The sequence below is a fragment of the Pongo pygmaeus genome, chromosome 1, assembly GCF_028885625.2.
Source record: "Pongo pygmaeus isolate AG05252 chromosome 1, NHGRI_mPonPyg2-v2.0_pri, whole genome shotgun sequence".
Classification (NCBI taxonomy): Eukaryota; Metazoa; Chordata; class Mammalia; order Primates; family Hominidae; genus Pongo; species Pongo pygmaeus.
Genome location: NC_072373.2, coordinates 126,954,347 through 126,966,552, shown reverse-complemented (window position 1 = coordinate 126,966,552; position 12,206 = coordinate 126,954,347). Strand labels below are relative to the sequence as shown.

Here is a 12,206-nt window from a genome sequence, read left to right as displayed (position 1 = left end):
GTTCAGAAATCATCACAAGTTTTTACTATTACCAGCATCTTATATTAAAAAAGTAACTTCAAAGTTATATATAAAGTTAACGAAAATATATGTCACATGAAACTACCAAAACTATTGGGCAAATTTTAGGAACTTACAAAATTTTAAATTCTTATTAAACTATGAAACTATGATTCCTAAATAAAAATCCGTTTTAAGTACAAATTTTTAAAAATAGTATTTTTTTTGATTTTTGTATGCATATATTTTTAGAACACATTGTTTACACAATTTTCACATCTACTTTTGTATTACATAAGTATTTTTCCATGTCATATCTTAAAACACCTTTTTCAATGTTGCCTAAATTAGCACCCATATATACTGTTAAGTATTAACTATGGACCACTGGACACATTAGACGATTCCAATTTTTTTTTCTATTATAGAAACTAATTAAAAATTCTATTTACATAAAACCTTGTCTGAGTTGACTATTGATATAGAAATGTTTGTATAGAGGGAGTATCAAAAAAAGAGAATATACTCTAAAATTCTTGATTTGCCTAGCAAATCCTTTACAAAAGGATGAAGCAAGGTTTTTAGGAAGCTGCTTTTTTTGGGAGAAAGCATTTGTTCCTTTTGAATTAATTTCACTCTGACCAACATAAATTAATGTTTTTTGAAGTAGAAGTAATAGAAACTTTGGGAGAAAGTGAAAACACCTCACAATCTATTATAACCAAAGAAAAGAATGTCAAGCACATTGTGAAAAATGTGCCAGATATAAGAAAGGTTTATTTCAAAACACTCAGAACATTGAAATGCCAGATAATCTATTATTGTGAAAGACAGTTCCGTCCTGATGGGAGGCTCAAACTAAACTCTGGCACCTGAATCACTTAGCAGGTAAAAGAGGAAGGAAAAAAAGAAACATGTAAACAAATTCAACAACTCAGATTATAGTTTCAGGGAACAGGATATAACAAAAAACAATAAAGATTTGCATTAGGAAGTTGAAACTAGGTTTGCAGAAAAAGACAGCAATAAAGACAGAATAGACTTTACTGCTTGAAAAATATTTTTAAAAAGTCATCAAGTAAAAGAAGGTAGAACTGTTTAATTTTGATTTTATTTTCTCTTCATAAAGGAGAAAAATCTTTACTGTAAGGTAGAATGGTATGAATAGGAAGTCAAAGCCCAGGATGAATGGAATGAAGCGAAAACTATGGGAGCAAAATTCACATTGCAAAATGTCACACGGAAGTGTAGTTAATCTGACAAGCAGTAGCTTGTTAAATAGAAATAAGGTGGCTCTGAATTCTTATCCATAGCAACAAGATGTAAGCTAGGAGCAGTGACTTTCCTTGGAGGATAACTCCTAGCTGCATTTCAGAGTCAATGGCGGACATTTAAAACATACAGACGCACAGCCTCCTGGATGCACCTAAGTCAGAAGGCCCTTGGTGGAGGATGGGCATCTGCGCAGCAGCACAACTGCTGTTTGATGAACCAGTTTTCAATGGACCAGGATCACTTATACCATGTGTTTGAGAAGACTCCCATCAAATGTTAAATTTGGTCCCTAAAAGGATTAATTAATTAATTCTCAATTAATGACATGGGCTTCATAGCTAGAAACTACCAAGGATGAATAGGTATCACAAAATACGTGTATTTCTGAATATACATTGAATGTTTGTATTCTCTTAAGACTTGGGTAAATTCAGTAAGTTTCTCAAACTAAAAAAAAAAATCTTTATTTTTGCAGTCTTAATTGATGTCAGACATAGCTGCCCTGCTTCCCTTCTCTCCATAATTCTTAGAATTGGCCCCTAGTTGGGATATAGCTACCCAGCCAGATGCTTTCTGGAGTCATAATACTTTTCAATATTATTTTAAGCTTTCAACCCAGTAGAGTTTATGCTAAAGCAACGTAAAAGAGCTATTATCTCCCATCTCCACATATATATTCTCTCTTTAATCAGGCCTGCCAGAAGTGAGATAGGAAGATCATGGAGATAGCAAGCCACTTGGCTCTATTCCAGTCTGACTACACAAACAAGGGGAACACAAGAAAGATAAAGGTGTAATCCTACCAATCTTCAAGAATTACAGGACTAAATCCAATAATTAGATTCTGCAGAATTAAAGGCCAACCTATTGCTTTATTAAATAAATTACAAAAAGCATAGATTAGTAGAGAATCTGTTTTTTTTTTTTTAAGTTGTTACCAGAATTTAGAATGATTTTTATTTTCTTTTTGCCATTTAAAATTTAAGCCTACATGGAGTATTGTTGAGATTTATAATTGACAAATAACTGACAGTTGATTACAGTCTACAGCGTCGGGATAAAATACAGTAAAATATTTCAAACACTCAGGACCCAGAACAAATACATTTGTTGAATGATTGTAAGAATGCTTGATGTTTGGCTGCAAAGCTATGAATTTCCTTGCCTTTCCACAATTAAGAATATCTGCCTTCTCACAAATCTTAAAAGTTAGACCTATCCTGCTGTTATATATAATTCATTTTCTGCTAACATTGTTTTTTTGTTTGTTTGTTTGTTTTTTTTTTTTTGAGATGGAGTCTCACTCTGTTTTCCAGGCTGGAGTGCAGTTGCACAATCTCGGCTCACTGCAATCTCCGCCTCCCAGGTTCAAGCCATTCTCCTGCCTCAGCCTCCTGAGTAGCTGGATTACAGGCGCACACTACCATGCCCAGCAAATTTTTGTATTTTTAGTAGAGATGGGGTTTCACCATGTTGGCCAGCATTGTCTTGATCTCTTGACCTCGTGATCCACCCGCCTCGGCCTCCCAAAGTGCTGGGATAACAGGCATGAGCCATTGCCCCTGGCCTAACGTCCTTCTTTTATAACATCTGAAATAGTTATAATTGACTTATTTCCCATAATTTTAAAATGTATTCTTTTACATGATTTTAAGTTGCATTTTCTTTTTTTTTTCTTTTTTTTTCTTTTATTGTAATTATTATTATTATTATTATTATTATTTAGGTTTTATGGTACATGTGCCCAATGTGCAGGTAAGTTACATATGTATACATGTGCCATGCTGGTGCACTGCACCCACCAACTCGTCATCTAGCATTAGGTATATCTCCCAATGTTATCCCTCCCCCCTCCCCCCAACCCACAACAGTCCCTGAAGTGTGATGTTCCCCTTCCTGTGTCCATGTGTTCTCATTGTTCAATTCCCACCTATGAGTGAGAATATGTGGTGTTTGGTTTTTTGTTCTTGCGATAGTTTACTGAGAATGATGATTTCCAATTTCATCCATGTCCCTACAAAGGACATGAACTCATCATTTCTTATGGCTGCATAGTATTCCATGGTGTAGATGTGCCACATTTTCTTAATCCAGTCTATCATTGTTGGACATTTGGGTTGGTTCCAAGTCTTTGCTATTGTGAATAATGCCGCAATAAACATACGTGGGCATGTGTCTTTATAGCAGCATGATTTATAGTCCTTTGGGTATATACCCAGTAATGGGATGGCTGGGTCGAATGGAATTTCTAGTTCTAGATCCCTGAGGAATCGCCACACTGACTTCCACAAGGGTTGAACTAGTTTACAGTCCCACCAACAGTGTAAAAGTGTTCCTATTTCTCCACATCCTCTCTAGCACCTGTTGTTTCCTGACTTTTTAATGATCGCCATTCTAACTGGTGTGAGATGGTATCTCATTGTGGTTTTGATTTGCATTTCTCTGATGGCCAGTGATGGTGAGCATTTTTTCATGTGTCTTTTGGCTGCATAAATGTCTTCTTTTGAGAAGTGTCTGTTCATGTCCTTCGCCCACTTTTTGATGGGGTTGTTTGTTTTTTTCTTGTAAATTTGTTGGAGTTCATTGTAGATTCTGGATATTAGCCCTTTGTCAGATGAGTAGGTTGCGAAAATTTTTTCCCATTTTGTAGGTTGCCTGTTCACTCTGATGGTAGTTTCCTTTGCCGTGCAGAAGCTCTTTAGTTTAATTAGATCCCATTTGTCAATTTTGGCTTTTGTTGCCATTGCTTTTGGTGTTTTAGACATGAAGTCCTTGCCCATGCCTATGTCCTGAATGGTATTGCCTAGGTTTTCTTCTAGGGTTTTTATGGTTTTAGGTCTAACATTTAAGTCTTTAATCCATCTTGAATTGATTTTTGTATAAGGTGTAAGGAAGGGATCCAGTTTCAGCTTTCTCCATATGGCTAGCCAGTTTTCCCAGCACCATTTATTAAATAGGGAATCCTTTCCCCATTTCTTGTTTTTCTCAGGTTTGTCAAAGATCAGATGGTTGTAGATATGTGGCATTATTTCTGACGGCTCTGTTCTGTTCCATTGATCTATATCTCTGTTTTGGTACCAGTACCATGCTGTTTTGGTTACTGTAGCCTTGTAGTATAGTTTGAAGTCAGGTAGCGTGATGCCTCCAGCTTTGTTCTTTTGGCTTAGGATTGACTTGGCGATGCGGGGACTTTTTTGGTTCAATATGAACTTTAAAGTAGTTTTTTCCAATTCTGTGAAGAAAGTCATTGGTAGCTTGATGGGGATGGCATTGAATCTGTAAATTACCTTGGGAAGGATGGCCATTTTCATGATATTGATTCTTCCTACCCATGAGCATGGAATGTTCTTCCATTTGTTTGTATCCTCTTTTATTTCCTTGAGCAGTGGTTTGTAGTTCTCCTTGAAGAGGTCTTTCACATCCCTTGTAAGTTGGATTCCTAGGTATTTTATTCTCTTTGAAGCAATTGTGAATGGGAGTTCACTCATGATTTGGCTCTCTGTTTGTCTGTTATTGATGTATAAGAATGCTTGTGATTTTTGCACATTGATTTTGTATCCTGAGACTTTGCTGAAGTTGCTTATCAGCTTAAGGAGATTTTGGGCTGAGACAATGGGGTTTTCTAGATATACTATCATGTCATCTGCAAACAGGGACAATTTGACTTCCTCTTTTCCTAATTGAATACCCTTGATTTCCTTCTCCTGCCTAATTGCCCTGGCCAGAACTTCCAACACTATGTTGAATAGAAGTGGCGAGAGAGGGCATCCCTGTCTTGTGCCAGTTTTCAAAGGGAATGCTTTCAGTTTTTGCCCATTCAGTATGATATTGGCTGTGGGTTTGTCATAAATAGCTCTTATTATTTTGAGATACGTCCCATCAATTCCTAATTTATTGAGAGTTTTTAGCATGAAGGGTTGTTGAATTTTGTCAAAGGCCTTTTCTGCATCTATTGAGGTAATCGTGTGGTTTTTGTCTTTGGTTCTGTTTATATGCTGGATTACATTTATTGATTTGCGTATATTGAACCAGCCTTGCATCCCAGGGATGAAGCCCACTTGATCATGGTGGATAAGCTTTTTGATGTGCTGCTGGATTCTGTTTGCCAGTATTTTATTGAGGATTTTTGCATCAATGTTCATCAAGGATATTGGTCTAAAATTCTCTTTTTTTGTTGTGTCTCTGCCAGGCTTTGGTATCAGGATGATGCTGGCCTCATAAAATGAGTTAGGGAGGATTCCCTCTTTTTCTATTGATTGGAATAGTTTCAGAAGGAATGGTACCAGCTCCTCCTTGTACCTCTGGTAGAATTCGGCTGTGAACCCATCTGGTCCTGGACTTTTTTTGGTTGGTAAGCTATTGATTATTGCCATAATTTCAGCTCCTGTTATTGGTCTATTCAGAGATTGAACTTCTTCTTGGTTTAGTCTTGGGAGGGTGTATGTGTTGAGGAATTTATCCATTTCTTCTAGATTTTCTAGTTTATTTGCATAGAGGTGTTTGTAATATTCTCTGATGGTAGTTTGTATTTCTGTGGGATCGGTGGTGATATCCCCTTTATCATTTTTTATTGCATCTATTTGATTCTTCTCTCTTTCTTTCTTTATTAATCTTGCTAGCGGTCTATCAATTTTGTTGATCCTTTCAAAAAACCAGCTCCTGGATTCATTAATTTTTTGAAGGGTTTTTTGTGTCTCTATTTCCTTCAGTTCTGCTCTGATTTTAGTTATTTCTTGCCTTCTGCTAGCTTTTGAATGTGTTTGCTCTTGCTTTTCTAGTTCTTTTAATTGTGATGTTAGGGTGTCAATTTTGGATCTTTCCTGCTTTCTCTTGTGGGCATTTAGTGCTATAAAATTCCCTCTACACACTGCTTTGAATGCATCCCAGAGATTCTGGTATGTTGTGTCTTGGTTCTCGTTGGTTTCAAAGAACATCTTTATTTCTGCCTTCATTTCGTTATGTACCCAGTAGTCATTCAGGAGCAGGTTGTTCAGTTTCCACGTAGTTGAGCGGTTTTGAGTGAGATTCTTAATCCTGAGTTCTAGCTTGATTGCACTGTGATCTGAGAGACAGTTTGTTACAATTTCTGTTCTTTTACATTTATTGAGGAGAGCTTTACTTCCAAGGATATGGTCAATTTTGGAATAGGTGTGGTGTGGTGCTGAAAAAAATGTATATTCTGTTGATTTGGGGTGGAGAGTTCTGTAGATGTCTATTAGGTCTGCTTGGTGCAGAGCTGAGTTAAATTCCTGGGTATCCTTGTTGACTTTCTGTCTCGTTGATCTGTCTAATGTTGACAGTGGGGTGTTAAAGTCTCCCATTATTAATGTGTGGGAGTCTAAGTCTCTTTGTAGGTCACTCAGGACTTGCTTTATGAATCTGGGTGCTCCTCTATTGGGTACATATATATTTAGGATAGTTAGCTCTTCTTGTTGAATTAATCCCTTTACCATTATGTAATGGCCTTCTTTGTCTCTTTTGATCTTTGTTGGTTTAAAGTCTGTTTTATCAGAGACTAGGATTGCAACCCCTGCCTTTTTTTGTTTTCCATTTGCTTGGTAGACCTTCCTCCATCCTTTTATTTTGAACCTATGTGTGTCTCTGCACGTGAGATGGGTTTCCTGAATACAGCACACTGATGGGTCTTGAGTCTTTATCCAATTTGCCAGTCTGTGTCTTTTAATTGGACCATTTAGTCCATTTACATTTAAAGTTAATATTGTTATGTGTGAATTTGATCCTGTCATTATGATGTTAGCTCTATGTTTTGCTCGTTAGTTGATGCAGTCTCTTCCTAGTCTCAATGGTCTTTACATTTCGGTATGATTTTGCAGTGGCTGGTACCGGTTGTGCCTTTCCATGTTTAGCGCTTCCTTCAGGAGCTCTTTTAGGGCAGGCCTGGTGGTGACAAAATCTCTCAGCATTTGCTTGTCTGTAAAGTATTTTATTTCTCCTTCACTTATGAAGCTTAGTTTGGCAGGATATGAAATTCTGGGTTGAAAATTCTTTTCTTTAAGAATGTTGATTATTGGCCCCCACTCTCTTCTGGCTTGTAGGGTTTCTGCCGAGAGATCCGCTGTTAGTCTGATGGGCTTCCCTTTGATGGTAACCCGTCCTTTCTCTCTGGCTGCCCTTAACATTTTTTCCTTCATTTCAACTTTGGTGAATCTGACAATTATGTGTCTTGGAGTTGCTCTTCTCGAAGAGTATCTTTGTGGCGTTCTCTGTATTTCCTGAATCTGAATGTTGGCCTGCCTTGCTAGATTGGGGAAGTTCTCCTGGATAATATCCTGCAGAGTGTTTTCCAACTTGTTTCCATTCTCCCCATCACTTTCAGGTACACCAATCAGACGTAGATTTGGTCTTTTCACATAGTCCCACATTTCTTGGAGGTTTTGCTCGTTTCTTTTCATTCTTTTTTCTCTAAACTTCCCTTCTCGCTTCATTTCATTCATTTCATCTTCCAGGGCTGATACCCTTTCTTCCATTTGATCGCATCGGCTCCTGAGGCTTCTGCATTCTTCACGTAGTTCTCGAGCCTTGGTTTTCAGCTCCATCAGCTCCTTTAAGCACTTCTCTGTATTGGTTATTCTAGTTATACATTCTTCTAAATTTTTTTCAAAGTTTTCAACTTCTTTGCCTTTGGATTGAATATCCTCCCGTAGCTCGGAGTAATTTGATCGTCTGAAGCCTTCTTCTCTCAGCTCGTCAAAGTCATTCTCCGTCCAGCTTTGTTCCGTTGCTGGTGAGGAACTGCGTTCCTTTGGAGGAGGAGAGGTACTCTGGTTTTTAGAGTTTCCAGTTTTTCTGCTCTGTTTTTTCCCCATCTTTGTGGTTTTATCTACTTTTGGTCTTTGATGATGGTGATGTACAGATGGGTTTTTGGTGTGGATGTCCTTTCTGTTAGTTTTCCTTCTAACAGACAGAACCCTCAGCTGCAGGTCTGTTGGAGTACCTGGCCGGCCGTGTGAGGTGTCAGTCTGCCCCTGCTGGGGGGTGCCTCCCAGTTAGGCTGCTCGGGGGTCAGGGGTCAGGGACCCACTTGAGGAGGCAGTCAGCCGGTTCTCAGATCTCCAGCTGCGTGCTGGGAGAACCACTGCTCTCCTCACAGCTGTCAGACAGGGACATTTAAGTCTGCAGAGGTTACTGCTGTCTTTTTGTTTGTCTGTGCCCTGCCCCCAGAGGTGGAGCCTACAGAGGCAGGCAGGCCTCCTTGAGCTGTGGTGGGCTCCACCCAGCTCAAGCTTCCAGGCTGCTTTGTTTACCTAAGGGAGCCTGGGCAATGGCGGGCGCCCCTCCCCCAGCCTCGCTGCCGACTTGCTGCTTGATCTCAGACTGCTGTGCTAGCAATCAGCGAGACTCTGTGGGCGTAGGACCCTCTGAGCCAGGTGTGGGCTATACTCTCCTGGGGCACCGTTTCCTAAGCCCGTCGGAAAAGCACAGTATTCGGGTGGGAGTGGCCCGATTTTCCAGGTGCCGTCTGTCACCTCTGGAAGGGGAACTCCCTGACCCCTTGCGCTTCCCGAGTGAGGCAATGCCTCGCCCCTGCTTCGGCTGGCGCAGGGTGCACTCACCCACTGACCTGCGCCCACTGTCTGGCACTCCCTAGTGAGATGAACAGGGTACCTCAGATGGAAATGCAGAAATCACCCGTCTTCTGCGTCGCTCGCGCTGGGAGCTGTAGACCGGAGCTGTTCCTATTCGGCCATCTTGGCTCCTCCCCCCAAAAATAGTATTCTTTTGGTTATGTAGCAAACTCTATTTTCCTGATTTCTTAAAATGTCATGTTTTCGCTTTCTAAAATTTTGCTGCCTTTCAAATGCAATTTGAATTTAAAATCTTTTAAGAAAGAAACATTCCAAAAATCATTACTTTAAAATAAAAATGAGAAATTGAGTCTTTATAAAATTTCACATAAAACGTTGCCTTTTTTTTTTTTTTTTTTTTTTTTTTGAGACCGAGTCTTGCTCTGTTGCCCAGGCTGGAGTGCAGTGGCACAATCTCGGCTCACTCCAACGTCCGTCTCCTGGGTTCAAGCAATTCTCCTGCTTCAGCCTCCTGAGTAGCTGGGATTACAGGCACCCACCACCATGCCCAGCTTATTTTTGTACTTTTAATAGAGGCAGAGTTTCACCATGTTGGCCAGGCTGGTCTCGAACTCCTGACCTCAGGTAATCCACCCGCCTCCGCCTCCCAAAGTGTTGGGATTACAGGTGTGAGCCATCGCGCCTGGCTGGCATATTCTTTTTGTAATAATCAAAATAATTTCCAGGTGGGATTTTAAGAAATCCATAATGACTTAGTGTACAGATGGAGTTGAAACCAGATCACTAGGTAAAATATCCAGTGCCTAAATTTGAGCTTTAAATAAATAATGAATAATTTTTAATATGTCCTAAATATCACGAGACATGGTTGTGACAAAAATGAGTTATTCTTTATATAAAATTCAAATTTATCTAGGTGTCTTGGTTCTGTTGTTCCATTTTTGTTTTGTTTTCACTTAATTTGGTAACCTTAGACCTAACTAAAAGCTATATTTAACCTTTAATAACCAGCATCCATGATCTGCAAATTACGATTAAGAGGGATTACATTTAATTTGTAGAATATCTTAATAAAAGTTTATGTATGCATATATATATATGCATGCCATGTATAACTATATAGTTAAATATAAATATAATGATAATGAGGGAGTCCTTTGAAATGGGCAAAAATAGTTACTTCATTTTCTAATCCAATGGTACCACAGAACTAATTCCCTGAACTTTCCCCAACTCATATATTTTGAAGAAAATATTTTATGGCATTACTTTTGCCATTTTTCAACTGTGCTCAAGACGTGAACTAAATAGTTCGAGATAATTAAAATTTCTTGTCAGAAGATGAAGGCATACTTGGGGTGAAATATCTCATCAACCACAAGGAACATAGGAAATATGTTCTTCCTATATAGACATTGAAAACTTATATGAATATTTATTGAAAATGAATCCACCTAGATTACTAAAACAACAAACCAAAACAAAAATTCCCAAGAGGTACTTGTCTCACTCTCAAAGTGTTTTTAAAAGTAATCATACTGTTGGATGACAGTATTGTTGTTTTTCAAATTAAAACGCGTATCAGCAAAAGCATATTCACTTGTAAGGAAATATTGATCATAACATTTTGGAAGACAAAACCAAATGCATGAGAGAATCGGTGGTGCTCTAAAAACAAAACTCACAGTTGTGCTAATTTTTGTTAAATTGTTCTACTCCATTTAATTATTTAGCCATTTTAATTAATTTAAATGTACCTTATTAAAATGACTTTGACCATAAAATACTTCAAATGAATGTATTATTTATGAGCTCAAAATTTACAAGATAGACTTAATTTGGGAACAGTTCATCAAGAGTGAGAAACATTTAGCAGAAAGTTAATTAAATATGAGCCAAAGACTTAACACAACTCTAATTAAATGTTTATTCTTGTGTGTTATCTGCTCCCATTTTTGTCACAAATAAAAACTCAAGTTTTGCTCATTGCTCCTACTCAAATAAAAATTATTCATTTTCAATTTTAGGTTATGCATTGCAAGGTGTTTCTGTCTTCTGTAAAATGCCTATGATACATTTCAAATAATAATATACAAAAACATATTAACCTGACTCCATAATACTGAAAATTATTATAGAATATGAAGAAATGGTTCTAAGTTTTTAAAGGAATACAGATTATAATATTTAAACTTATATCAGGAGGATAGCTTTTTTAAAAATCTGGCTACAAAAATGTTATATTTTGCCCAAAAATCCAAACAAAGGCCATGCTTGTTCATATGTATTTGGCTACATCTCATATCAATTAAAAATCAATTTACTAAATAGCTATTCTATTTACTGGAATAGATGTTTTATCATGAGTTGAATGTATATTGATTCTGGCTTAATGGCTACTGGTAGCTTAATATTGCTGCCAGCTCTGTGAACAAAATGAGTATCAATATGGAAAGCAAGCTGAGTGGAGAAGACGGCAAAGATGTTTCAAACATATTTAAAATTTAAAAAAAATATATTTTTGTCTTGACTATAAGAGTGATATCTTAGTCCAGTTACACACATTTTTCTCATTTCTATAACAAAATTAGTAGAACATATTTATTAAGCTTTTTTAATGGTGAAGAGGAATAAATTAAAAAATAAGCATTTTTAAATTCAGACTAGATTTTGTGGATAAACATGCACATGTATTAGCAGACATACATCTTTTCTCTGAAATCTAAATACTTGAAGAAATACTAATTTTCATTTTATATTATGTGGCTGTATCATACGTACTCTTTCACCTGGAGGGCCAGGAGGGCCATCACCACCTGAAGTGCCCTGGCACCAAGAAAAGAAAAGAAAAATCAGTTTGAATTCTTTCTCATAGCATCTGCCTGGAAAAAAAATCTGCAGTAACATCCAAACAGAAAAAGTGCAGGTGATACCTTTGGCCCAGGTTTCCCAGTGGGACCTCTTGCACCTCTTGAACCTCGAGGACCCTGAAGATGAGAACAAAAGATGAACCGGAACTAATGCCAGGCAAATCCAAAGGCATTAAATCAATTTTTATTTTTGAAAAATAAATTATCTTGATACACTAAATTCAATATGAAAAATGCACATCATTTTAAATCAAGGCACCTACCGTTGGACCACGTTGACCCCGAGGGCCTGGTTTGCCAGCTACTCCCTAGCAAAGACAGTTCAATTTCAGTATGCAGTATATCACAGTAAATTATGAGTCTGGTGCTGAGACTGACTAGTCATGCAAGAACATCATTCATTCATTCATTCATTCATTCATTCGTATTCATTTAGAGACAGACTTGCTATGCTGCCCAGGCTGGCCTGGAACTCCGGGATTCAAGCAATACTCCACCTGAGCCTCACAAATAT

General features: G+C 37.8%; 1 protein-coding gene across 2 annotated transcripts in view; it reads right to left on the bottom strand.

Moving 5' to 3' along the window:
* COL11A1 (collagen type XI alpha 1 chain) overlaps window positions 1-12,206 on the bottom strand; it is a 243,202-nt gene that overhangs the window by 95,524 nt on the left and 135,472 nt on the right. For both annotated transcript variants that reach the window (XM_054450666.2, XM_054450675.2), the window contains exons 33-35: window positions 11,956-12,000; window positions 11,756-11,809; window positions 11,604-11,648 (exon numbers count right to left, since the gene is read on the bottom strand). In XM_054450666.2, the coding sequence (XP_054306641.1) occupies window positions 11,604-11,648; window positions 11,756-11,809; window positions 11,956-12,000 (144 nt within the window). The remainder of the gene's footprint in view (window positions 1-11,603; window positions 11,649-11,755; window positions 11,810-11,955; window positions 12,001-12,206) is intronic.